Source organism: Corylus avellana, chromosome 5 (assembly GCF_965113065.1).
Source record: "Corylus avellana chromosome 5, dhCorAvel1.hap1.2, whole genome shotgun sequence".
Taxonomy (NCBI): domain Eukaryota; kingdom Viridiplantae; phylum Streptophyta; class Magnoliopsida; order Fagales; family Betulaceae; genus Corylus; species Corylus avellana.
The window spans coordinates 8,008,935-8,021,824 of NC_142494.1; the positions used below are offsets into that span (position 1 = coordinate 8,008,935).

General features: G+C 37.3%; 1 protein-coding gene across 1 annotated transcript; it reads right to left on the reverse strand.

Moving 5' to 3' along the window:
* Positions 1-3,742: 3,742 nt before the first annotated feature.
* Positions 3,743-9,451, reverse strand: LOC132181252 (protein TPX2). Its single transcript, XM_088516526.1, has 19 exons — positions 9,148-9,451; positions 7,837-7,919; positions 7,607-7,741; positions 7,461-7,528; positions 7,081-7,350; positions 6,902-6,998; positions 6,703-6,816; positions 6,270-6,614; positions 6,092-6,154; positions 5,919-5,999; positions 5,667-5,822; positions 5,444-5,575; positions 5,258-5,338; positions 5,045-5,164; positions 4,791-4,957; positions 4,604-4,712; positions 4,457-4,516; positions 4,276-4,370; positions 3,743-4,151 (listed from the first exon to the last, which is right to left on the reverse strand). Exons 1-19 carry the CDS (start codon positions 9,329-9,331, stop codon positions 4,028-4,030), a joined length of 2,484 nt encoding a protein of 827 aa, XP_088372652.1. The 5' UTR covers positions 9,332-9,451; the 3' UTR covers positions 3,743-4,027.
* Between the last annotated feature and the right edge of the window lie 3,439 nt (positions 9,452-12,890).

Consider the following 12,890-nt stretch of genomic DNA (forward strand, 5'->3'; position numbering starts at 1 on the left):
CCAAGTGTCCACTCTCTTCTGGGCGCATCTCCACCAAATCACCGCTATCTGCTCCTTTTGCTTCTTTCCTTTTCCCCAGCAGTTGACTCCCCTCTGTTTCTCCCACATTAATACTCGCAAATCCCTCTGATTGGGGATTCCTACTTTCACGCCTAACATCTGGCCCTTTTGGACGTGATTTTTCCGTTTCTCTCCTATTATTGATTTCTCCATTATTTTCTCCTTGATTCCCGTTTTCTTTCCTTCTAGGCGACCTGGAGTGATTTGCCGTAACGGATTCGCCGGAGAAATCTCCTTCTTTCCTTCTGGGTGATCGGGGTTTGCTAGCCGGAAAATTGTCGCCGGCAGTCTCATACCCTGTCTCCTCCCTCCGGTCATATTCTCTCTTATGATTCCGCCCATACCTCCGATCCCGTTCACCTGTTGGAGAACGTTCTGAGTTGGCCGGACCCCTTCTCTGCATATTCTTGTTTCGTTCAGCCATTCGCGTGGGAGATGGCGCCCTCAAACCAGGACCATACTGAGGCTTAATTTCTGAGTGGCGTAGATCACTTTTCTTTGCGCATCCTGTCCTACCGTGACTAATAATCCCACAGTGAAAACAGAATTTCGGGAGGCGTTCGTATTGGAACGGGATCCATTTCACTTGTCCTTCAATATTCAATTTTCGTCCCCTGGGAAGAGGTTTTGTTATGTCCAGCCGAATCTTAACTCTGAGAAATTCTCCCCAACCCATTCCGTCACTCTCCGTATCTACGTTCTCCACCACTCCCACCGTCTCCCCGATCTTTTTGCCAATTTCACGTCCCATGCAGGCCAGAGGTAGGTTGATCATCCGAACCCAGAACGCCGCTTGATCAAAGTGGAACTCCGTTGGTTGGGCCGATCCGACATACTCCTCTATCAGGAACAAACACCCTTCGAATACCCACGGTCTCCCTTCCAGCACCTTCTGCTTATCCTTTGGGTTTTCAAACTCGATCAAGAACATATTCTCTCCCAGGATTTTGAATGTCAGCTCATTTGCCGGTTTCCACCATTGGATTAGGGTGGTCTTCAGAGTCTCCTTACTCACCATTCTTTCCGCAATCAGTTTTCCAACAATACATACTCGCCCCCTTTTTTCCCCTTCAGCCAGTTCAAAACTTTTGATTCCCACCTCCACCTCCTCATCCTCCGTGAGGTTTAGATTTTCCCATAGTTTTGGTAATTCCTCCGCCATAGGCTTTAGATTGCTAGTAAACAGATGAAAACACTTTTACCTTTCACAGACTCAGTTCAGCCTGGAAAGCACTTGTCCTTCTCCACTAGGGTAAAGCTAGCGAGAAAACGAATACGATTTCGATACTGCAAAAACTTCCAGCAAAACTCTGATCTCTCCCTAATGGCCTCAATGGACAATCGGTAGCGCCACCTCAAAGGCTACACCCCCCATTGTCCCCACTAGGTTTTTCGAAATTAGAGTTTTCCGGTCACCGGAGATGATCAAAATTCTTTTGAATAAAGTATTTGAATTGTCATTGAATCATATGATTAAGTTTTGATATTATACATTTATATTATTCATATGCATATATAGACTTATAAGTTTATAACATACATTGGAAATAAGTCTCTAAATATTTAATTGTTGTATTAATATGAATTGATATACTTATGAGTTATGTCATATTATATATGTATAATTTATTATTATATAATCAAATGATTTAATGATCAATTGATGGGATATAATCATATAAATTATAGTGATAATATATTAATACTCAAATTGTGATTTAATTATTTTTTTTTAAAATTGTTATTTAATGATCAAGTGATTATGTTATATATATAAATATTTTTATAATTATAATTATAAAAATATATTATATAAAAAAAGTGGTTAGCGGTTATTGGGTCTACTAACCGTAACGGTTAAGCGGTTAGGCGGTTAAACGGTTAGCGGTTATAACGGTTAGTGGGCAGTTTTTAACCGCCCGCCTTTGCACCCCTATTAACGGGTTTGGGTTGAAAGATCTGACTCATTTATTAAATAAATCAAGTTAGAACACGAATTGTCACCTTTAAAGTCCAAAAGATAGACCCCAATAATTTTACTGAAAAACCGTTGGCCAAGCAATTCGCTCTCTGCTGTGACAATGGCCAAATAGATGAACTACTGGCACATAAGAGTTAAGAGTTACAAGAACTCAAGAGACAAGAGTTATAAATGATAAATTAACTTTATTGTTGTTAATATAAAAGTAAAAAGACTTGTAAAGTTCATACTCTTTCTCTATAAATAAGAGTATTGTACACAATCAAAAACATCAAGAAAAAATATAGCCATCAAAAGGCTTTGATATGTGGACGTAGGCTAAACCACCTTAATTCTCGGAGTTTTTCTTTCTTGTTCTGATTTCCTTTATCTAAATTATAAGTTCTAATATGGTATCAGAGCTAATGCCAATTTTCGATCCTGTGATTATTTTTTTGCCATACTCTTTGACAATCTCTCCCCCCACATGCCACATCTTAAAAAAAAAAAAATTTCACGTTTGGCATGAATAGCATCAACGATGGTTTCTCTTTCAAATTGCTTTTTTGTTCATCTACTGGGGTATCATGATACCCTTGAGCAGCACGGAGAAAGCTCCTAGTGCAACAAGAAGAAATCACCATATCCACACGAAGAGAACTCCACCCATCGCAAAGCTCCTGCGCCTTCTTTGACCACCTTGAATAGTTTGTGGTCTCTGAAGCTCCGGTGAACACTCCATCATAGATCTATGTGCCACCAGCTGAAGCCCATAGATTGGCCGTTTCACAATAATTTTTTTTTTTGAGTTTAGCCATTTTGATGTCGCAGTTTTGATTTATGTTATGTAACATTTAAATAATGTGGCACAATATGATTGGAAAAAAGAAAAAAGAAAAAAAAAGAAAAAAGAAAAAAAAAGCCCAAAGTGGCATATGTTTGGCTCATGTGGTAAATTTTAGGCCCATTCTGGCCCTAATAGCTGATATCGGCCAAAAGATTGTTGATGTCAAATCTTGGTCAAAGTAACTAATGCCGGCCAAAAGTCACTAATGCCGGCCAAGAGTCGCCAAAGTCCAAATTTCGATCATAGCAGCGTATGTTCCAATTCAGACCATAGAAGCCATTTCTCATTCCTTTGATGTTCAAGATCAAATCTCAACGTCTGTGATCTACTGTTGGGTTTGCAGGGGCGTATTGAGACAAGAGTTACAAATGATAAATTAACTTTATTGTTGTTAATGTAAAAGTAGAAAGACTTGTAAAGTTCACACTCTTTTTCTATAAATAAGAATATTGTACACTTTAATTATCGGAGTCTATCTTTGTTGTTCTCATTTCTCTTCTTTAAGTTCTAATAATCTTTTATTTTAGAAAAACAAATTTTTCATTTGAAGTGCAAATTTTAAAGAAATTTTTTGAGTAAGTGTATCCTCGAGATATTAAGAAAAAATAGGAACATGGAACATGGAAAATAGTATTTGCGTCCTCATTCAAGGTTACATTTGCTCATTCTAGAGTTTCAATGTTTCATAATACTCGTTGTATATCAATCTATTTGTTATATACTACTACGCATTCTCTCTATAAAGCCAAAAATAAATGACTTTTTTTAACATGAAAATTGTGAAGGGAATTTCCAAGAATAAATCAGTAGAGATGAATGAAATCTATCAAGAAGAAAAAATGTAGTAAAATTAAATTATTGGTTTTTTTTTTTCTTTCAGAAAATGTTCACACAAACCTCTTTTTTTCCTATTTTACACTACGAGTGTGACCCTTTAAGAAAGTTTAGAGACGGAAACATAAAATAAAATTGAATTGTTCGTTCAATAGGAACTACATATTTTTTTTCCAAGGTAACAAATTTACATGATATTACATAATATTGGCAACAACAGACGCTGAAACAAAGTGGAGAGAGTACCTAAAAACCTGTAAGCCCTCTGCATGCAGGGGTTCAAGAATTCTTGAACACTTAACTTTTCCAGCTCACGAGAGTTATCATCATCTCATATGAGCGGCGGCACTCGAAACTGCATCAGCCACGCTTCTGACCACTTTTCGCCTTTCTTTTCTCTGGAGCACACGCAAATTTGGTGACTTTGCTTTCGTTATTTCCTTGGAAGACCTACAAAACATCAACATCATATCATCATCACTCTCTCTATCAAAGAAGGCTGTAAAAAACAAAGAGAAAAGAAAAGGAAAATAGTAAATAAAAAAATAGAGGTTATTAATTATATTATTCATACTTTTGGGGATAGAAAGGATGGTCAAAACTAGGGACTGGTCTTGCATGGGGCACCAATGTCCTTCTCAGTTGTTTCAAGGCTTTTTCTTCCTCAACCTGGAAACAGTTTAAAAAATTGAGCTTATATTGACAAAAGCCTGTTCTGAATAATGCAAAGCACTAACAATTATATATATGCATACCATCCGTGCTGCCTCGCTCTCTTCTCTGTATCTCTTGTACATCATTTCTTTCTCCTTAATCTGTAAATAAACTTTTTTTTTTATCAGTACTGAAAATACCATGTCTTTCAAGTGTTCCCAGGAAATTTGGATAGTAATTTTAGGTACCTTTTGATCAAAATCTGCTCTATCCACAGCTCGATGATCTACATGGAGATTAAATTCCTGAACTTGAGTGAGGGGTTTGCGCACTTTCTCTGGAACTGGAATAGGGTCCCTGAATGAGAATAAGGAATGAGTCACTCATATTTCTTCAGTGAGACAAATCCAAGGAAGGTGTTCAATGGCTGCTTACTCTTTCAAAACTGGCTGCGCCTTGAAAATTCTCATCTGGGCTTCTTCTTTCTCTAGCCTCCTCCTTTCATCCATTTCCCTCTGCATTTCCTCCTCATGCCTCATCAGACTTTCCAACTGGAAAGGCTCTGGTTTAGTGCATTGCTTGGGCTCTGGTTTTGGTGGAATCTGCATATATGAATAGTTATCATGGTACCATCTTCATTATAAAATTATCATACCTGAAATTAGAAGTAAATTAATTAATTTTCGTACCACAGGATAGTCAGTGGTATAAGGATATGGGTTAGCCTTTGGAATCCTAGCTCTTTCCGCTTCCAACTGCTTATGCACGAGTTCCATAACAAATCTCCTCTCCTTCTCGGCCCCTCTTTCCTGATAGCAGGAACAAAGTTCATTATAAAGGTTAACACTCAAATGAATCTTGATCCCAATGTCCCATTGATCAAAAAAGTTAATAGGGCTCACCTCCGTGTGAAGATGGAATGGATTTGGAGTAGTGTTTCTTACAATGGGATTGTCATGGCAAGGTTCTGAATTCAAAGAAAGCTGCAAAAGAGAATTATGAAAAACTGCAATTGCCACCCTATATTTTTGTTGTTTGTGGGGATAAGGGATAGAAAACTAAAGATACACTTTCCTTAAAATGATTACCTTGTCAAACAAATCAACAACAGCGGCAGGCGGCGGAATCCTCTCATCCGTTGCAAAATGAAATTCTTGAGGTCTGGTTACATGTTTCTTTGCATGACAGAACAACCCCAATTCCCCTTTACTTTCAAAGATCTAAATAAGAAGAAATATATTTGTTTAGAGATATACTAAGGTTGTAAAATGTGACACCAACAAGATTGGAACGAAAAAGATGGATTCATACCTTCTTATTCAAAGGCCTGGCCTTGAATTTAGGAATTTTTTCAAGCTCCTCCTGCTCAATTTCAAAAGAGGTTTTCACCTTGGGGGGACGGGCCCTCAATGATGTATGAAGTACAGGGGTTTTAGGTGTAGTCAGATGAGGCTTCCATGGATTATTCTGTTATGAATCCAAGGAAATATAAGTAAACCAAATGAAGCAAGTACTGTTTCGGAAGTAAGAAAAACTATCAGAATATTACTCCCTAAACCAAACCTGATGGGACACTTCTGTCGAGGCTACAGAAGCTGATTCTGCATTCTGATTGGCCCTTGCCATGGTCTCCAAACGGAATTCCTGCAGCAATCAGGAAATATTAGTCCAATTGTCCAATATCGTCTTTTCTTTCTTAAACATCCATTCCTCAATCTAGTCCTCTAGTTTATTACCTTAAATTCTGGTGGCTGCGGTGTACTTCTCGGTATTGTGGGTAGTGTTGGAGCTTCGAGAATCTGCAACAAAAAAGGAAAATGCAAATAGATAAATACAGTTGAGTAACCTAATGATCATATCTGAGGAGGGAGAGAATTGTGAATAATAAAGAAAAACAAATGCTATTAATTTTACCTTCTTATTTAGTGGTCGTGCTTTGAACTTTGGAATTTTCGCCATCATTTCTTCCTCAAGCTCCGCAGTACTTTTTACCCTAGTTGAGCGAACCCGTTGAGCAGTTTCAAATTCGGGTTCCTTGGGCCTTGTCAATGTTAGTTTAGAAGCAGCATCAACCTGAAATTTGTATGGAAGGGATTTTAGTATAAATAAAATAGGAAATGAAGCAATTAGGAGAACTAGAATTTTGCTTAAGGTGGAGTCATTTACATGTGGCAGTGACATGTCTTTGGTACTTGATTGGAACTTCCTCATCATTTCTGCCATTGAAACAAATGGTTTTGCAGGTTCCCGTACATAAACCTTACGATTGAAAAAAGAGTCAAAATGAGTTAAGAGATCCTGAAGTAGGGAAAACATTAACAATTATTTCTAGGGTTTGAGAGCAAACCTTTCTGTCCTCTTTATTAGTTTTGTTAGCAGTTGAAGCGCATAAGTTGGAAGTACCACTGGTAAGACCAAGTTTTGACTTGTGGGGAAAATGCTGAGGTTTGACATTTAGTATCTGAAAGTAAGAAAAAGAAAATGCTTTAAGATTATAACAAACCAAGGAAACAGCAATAGTAAAATAGAGAAGTTGTAACATTCACCTGTCTAGTTCTTCCTCCTTCCAACTTCTGTCGCTTAATGGCCTGGTTATCTTGAGCTAGGTTGGGAGTCCCAACAGAGTTTTTCACATTTGTGTCCCTATAAATTTTGAGTAGCACAATCAGCATATTAGCATTCAAACAGATCTAAACACAAATCAGACTACGGGAAAATAACCAACCTTTTCACATTTGATGGTTTGATACTTTTGGCTTGCGATGACTGCAACTGACTTTTAGGCTTCAGTGCTGATGGGTTCCTAACCAAACTAGCTATCTTTTTAGCTGTCTGGTGCTTTTTGGAATCTGTCACCCGGCCTACCTTCTGAGACGTCATTGTCGGCTTAGGTGTGCAAGCTTCAGTTCCTACATGAACACTGGATTTACTATTCAACTTATCGTCACTCACTTCTATCTTTACACTGGAAGAGGAGGTTCTTCCAGCAGAATCCCTGAAATTACCGAAAAGATACATACAAACAAGCAAGAGAATGAGAATCATAGTGTTAGCCTGTTGAATTCTATGTGCTGCCAACAAGTCAAGACTGAGTAAAAAGCAAACCTTCCATTTTCTTGAGTGCATGCACCTTGCCCTTTGTCATCTTCACTTGTGACCTTACCAGCAGAAACCTGGAGATGCTTGAATTAGCCACCAGAAGACAATTGAAAAAACTTGAACACGTCTTAGATTAAAGAATGAAAATTTACCACATTGGCATTGTTTTCTTCTTTCGCCTCGGTGGGTGTCACTTCTTGTTCCTTGAATTCAGCTGGCACAGGCTCAAGTCTAGGCTTAGTTTCTTTGTTATTATCAGCAGCTTCTGAATCTGATGACTCTGATTTCTGCACAAAAAAGTTAAACAGCCAATGACATCAGAAAGCTAGTAAGCCAAGTTTTGAACAGGAGGAATGAGTAATATATAAAAAGATCACACCACCTTTTGCATTTGGTCTGTTTCATTGAAATTGCATAAGCTCTCAACTGTAAAAGACCTACCAGTCCTGATTCTAGGCATACAAGCTGCATAGAATACCAGAAAAATCAAACATTTTGAACCAGTAATAATAAAATAGGCAACAAACTTATTTCAAGCTAAAGCATAATTGCAACAGCTGTATTTCATTGATACAACCCTACAGTCCTCGAGAGCCGCAAGAAAATCCATAATCCAAAATCCTATCCAACTCAAAAGGAAATGCCAATTGAATGAATGACCAGACCAGAAGAACTCTACAGACCTCTTAGGTACAGAGGAAAAGTAAGAAGGGAATGAATACTTTGCATTGCTACAATATTTATCGTTTGGAATCCTGGAAAAACAGTCATCACCTGATTTGCATTAATTTTTCGTAGACTTATTTAGAGCTTATATGAGACCAGAAGATCCTTTCAGTTGCTGAGACTGAGAGAAACGGTTAGTATTTCATTTTTCGAACATTTTCTAACATTTTCTAACCTACCAAACAGTATGTTAATCACAACCAATAACAAAAGAACTACCAAATTCAGATTTCTGTCTCTGTCTCGATCGAGCCTATTTTATTCTAAAAAGCAGACTGAAACATTGTACCCGAAGAGACCATAGAACTTAAATTTACCCGTAGTTTTCCTTGAACACCAAAAAAATTCGGATTTCATTGCTTGATAGTATTTTTTTTTAAAACGACATCACTATCAGTGCTTCAAAACTTCGGATTTCGTTTATTTTCCCAACAGCCAAACAGAGCCTAATATTTTCCATAAGATATACAGCGAAACCTACAGTAACCAAACAGCGGCAATGCATATCCATCATTTCCAACTCCTACAAGCCCTAAAATTCGGTGAAATTACCACAGGAAAATGGTATTCAAATCACCGAAAGTAAATCCAAAACCCTAGAAAGTTCCAAAAAGAATCGCATAAATCGTGAAATTGCAAGAAATTTCCGCATACGGAAATGACATCCAAACCCTAGGATTTCAAAAAACCCATGCAAAAGGCACAGAATTTCAGCAACGAAAATCCACAAAGAAACCCCCAAATTCCAGTCGAACCAAACCAAACCTAAATGAAGAACTCAGAGTACATTATTTACAGTCAAAGCTTAAATATACAAGAAAAAGTAACAGGACAGAATCCAAGAACAGGCATAAAAGAAAAAATGAATTCAAGAAAAAATGAACAGCAAACCTAAAACCGTTTATATTTCTTTTAGGATTGTGAAGGAGGAGGATAAGGAGGAGGAGGTGGAAGGGATTTAACGTACGGGACGGGGCGTAGGCGAGAGCGGAGTCGAACCAGAGCTCGGCCTTTCGCACGTCCTCTTCACTCTCTCCCTTCACGAAATCGTAAAACCGCGGCGCCAAGAACTCGTACGCTTCGTCGATCATCGTCGCCGTTGTCATTGCTGCCGCCGTACTCGGTTCCTCCTTAGCAGCCACTTCCGCCATATGATCTCTCAAATACCAAAAGGCTTTGTTTTGTGAGGGAGTCTGTCTCTTTACCTTTTTTTTTCTGGTGCTTTGGACAAGAGGAATTAAGAGGAAGATCTTTGGTGGTTAATGAGAGTAAGAGCGAGAGCGAGAGAGAAAGAAAGTTAAGAGGTGGAGGAGTTTAACGTTCGGATCTCCAACGGTCGAATTTTTTGAATTCGGGGGAGGCTCAGGAGTGCAAATCCAACGGCCAGGTTAGCAACGCTTCGGATGGGGTGCGTCTTAGTTTCTAACGGTCATATTTCATGGTCTGAAACGTCCTTAAACGATGTCGTTTTTTTGGGAATAAAATTTAGCAATTTTCTTATAATGTTATGATACAAATATTATAACCTCAATTTGTAGAAAATGCCAAAAGGCAACATGTATCATATTTTGAGTATTCAAGGGATTTTTTAAATTAGTCCTTGTGGTTTACCTGATTTACAATTAAGTCATTGTGGTATCAAAATGAACTTAAAGGTTCCAAAAATATGCCAAAAACATAATTTAGTCTCTACAGTCAAATTATATCCACTAATTTAATAGATTCTATTAGTGTGACTCTGACTTAAATATGACAAGTATCACAATTTTATTGGTTCTAACGTTTCATGTTATCATAATCTGTTAAGTCAGTGAACAGAGTTTGACCGTATGGACTAAATTATTTTTTTGGCATATCTTAGGGACTTTTGAGTTCATTTTGATACTACAAAGAGTTAATTGCAAATCAAGTAAATCACAAGAACTGATTTTGCAATTTTCCCATTTTCTTATAATGTTATGATACAAATATTATAACCTCAATTTGTAGAAAATGCCAAAAGGGACTATTCTTAGATCACATGTATCATATTTTGAGTATTCAAGGCATTTTTTATTTTTTATTTTTATTTATGGTATTTTGTTTTAGGGGAAATAATAAAAGCATTTTTTATTTTTAAAAGCAAAACACAAATGAAAAAAGCCATCACAATGAAATTTTGTTGAAAATTCTTCTTCCACTTAAACCTAACAATTTCTTCAAGTCAACTAGGTGAAAGATTATGAACATGGGCAGTCACTCTATACACAAAACGCAACAACAACATGGACAAACAGAGAAAAACAACGGATATGGAAAGTAATGCTACTCTTCATATTTATTTATCATGCTTATTTTATAGGGTAAAGTTCATATACCCTCCTCAAACTACCACCCAATTGACAATGTCCCCCTCAAACTTTCAATTGTGACAATGTCCCCTCCAAACTACCAAAACATTGTCAATGTCCCCCCCCCAAGATTAGCAATAAGACAAAAATGCCTTTATAGATTTCTCAATAAGACAAAAATAACCCTATAAATTAAAAAAAAAATGATTTTTTAAAAAACAAAAAAATTTTAATTTAAAAATAATATTTTTTAAAAAAACAATTTTTTTTAAACAAAAATTTTTAATTTTTTTTAAAACGGAAATTTTTATTTAAAAAAAAAAACTATTTTTTTATTCAGTTTTAAAAAACAAAAAATTTCATTTTATTAAACGAAAAATTTATTTTTTTAAACGTAAATTTTTATTTAAATAAAATTATAAAACAAAAATAAAAATAAATAAAAAAACGAAAATTTTCAATTTTTATATTAAAAAAAATCAAAATTTTTTTAATTTTTTTTCTTATAAAATTGATTTTAAAAAAAAAAATAAAAAAATTGGCCAACGTTTGGATTTTTATTTTTATTTTTTTGTTAGTTTTAGGTTTTTTCTAGAATTTTTTTATTTTTTTTATTTTTTTTATAATTTTACTAAGGGTAATTTCGTCATTGGGGGAACATTGACAATTTTTGGTAGTTTAGGGGGGACATTGTCACAATTGAAAGTTTGGGGGGGACATTGTCAATTGAGTGGTAGAGCACAGAAGTTTCAAGATTGGGGACCTGGTCTTGCGCAAGACCATCATTGCTACCAGAGACCCCGTGGAAGGGAAGTTAGCTCCGAACTGGGAATGACCTACAAAGTGATTGAGTGTAGAAGGGCGGGAGCTTACTACCTTGAGAACATGGAAGGAAAAGCACTCCCCAGGCCGTGGAATGTCGAGCACCTAAAAAAGTACTTTGTATAGCTTATTTCAGTAAGGTGATTCTTATTTGATTTTTGTTTGATTCTTATTTTTCCTGTAATTTTCATTACTTCTTTAAATAAAAGAATCTCCCAGAGTTTCAATCATCTTTTAACATTCCAAAGCAAGGTAAGTTAAAACTACCCTCGACATAAATGACCAACAGGTCACTAAAAAAGATTTGTAACTTTCCTAAGACAAAACCGGTAAAGGACGTAGAACCTTCAAACAAGGTGTGTCCAAAGAAGGTTAAAGTCAGTAACCTGTCAAGGATGTAAAACCTTCAAGCAAGGTGTATCCAAAGAAGGTTACGCAAAATGGCTTGTAAAGAACGTAAAACCTTCAAAACAAAGGTGTGTTCGAAGAAAGCCGAGCAAGTAGTTTGTCAAGAGTAGAGATCCTTACGAAAAAAAAGGTGTGCTCGAAAAAAGCTAAACAAACTTCAAAAAAAGTAATCTATTAAGAGCAAGTATTCATTTACAAAGCTAGGTCATTCCAAGAAGTATAAACAAAACTTCATTAAAATCTAAAATTCTTCATTTACAAAAAAAAAAAAAAAAAACAATAGAAGCTTCTATAGGGTCTCAGCACCAGGACCAAAGGGTTCAGTCTTTGCGATCTTCAGAGGGGGCCTTAAAGGCACAGGGGGTCTCGGCACCATGACCAGAAGCAGTCCTTTCATCACCTGAGGACTCCTCGGAACTCGAAAATGGTTGATGAGCGAATCTGTTGATCCCTTCAGCATCGAGCATCAAGTCTGACCCAAGACTGATCAGCTGCTTCAAAGCCTTATCGGAAACAGGAATAGTCTCAGGTTGGACTGTATCAAGGTCAATAGTGCGAGCCGGATCCTTAGCCCAAGACCGGAAGGTCTCAAAACCAAGAATGATTCCGTCGGCCCAGGCACTATCCCGAGTCCAGGAAGCGTACGATAGTTGTTCCAGATAGTTGGAGGACTGGGCCTCGGCCTCTTTAAGTCGTAGCTTCGTCTCTTCAAACTTCCCTTAGAAGAACTTAAGTCGCTCCTCAGCGACGGCCTGACCTTTGGTAACTTCTTCAATTTTCATATTTTGGCCAGCATTCTCTGCTTGAGAAGCCTTTAACTGCTCCAGGACCTCCCTGTGCTTCTCCTCAAGTTGATGCAGGTCTTCCTTCATGATGGAATGATCCTCTTGAAGTTTTGAATGATCGGCACGGAGGGTCTGCAACTCGAAAGATAGAGCCGAGATCCTGGACTCTGCTTGTTCAAACTGTGTCTGGGCCGTCGACTGCTGTTGGCCAAGAAGGAGCAGTTCTTTGTCTTGCTGAGCCAATGTATCTCTCAGCTTAGCATTCTCGGCCTCAGAAGTTGCAAGCCTGCCTCGAAGGCTATCAGATTCTGAGGCGGACTCCTCGATAAACTTCCTTAAGTAGCAGTATGAAACTACCAACTTCA

Coding starts and splice junctions, on each gene's coding strand:
- LOC132181252 (XM_088516526.1), bottom strand. CDS start 9,331: ATGGCGGAAGTGGCTGCTAAGGAGGAACCGAGTACGGCGGCAGCAATG. Junction 5,576..5,666: donor CCAGGCCTTTGAATAAGAAG/GTATGAATCCAT, acceptor CTTCTTATTTAG/ATCTTTGAAAGTAAAGGGGA. Junction 4,371..4,456: donor AGAGCGAGGCAGCACGGATG/GTATGCATATAT, acceptor AACTGTTTCCAG/GTTGAGGAAGAAAAAGCCTT.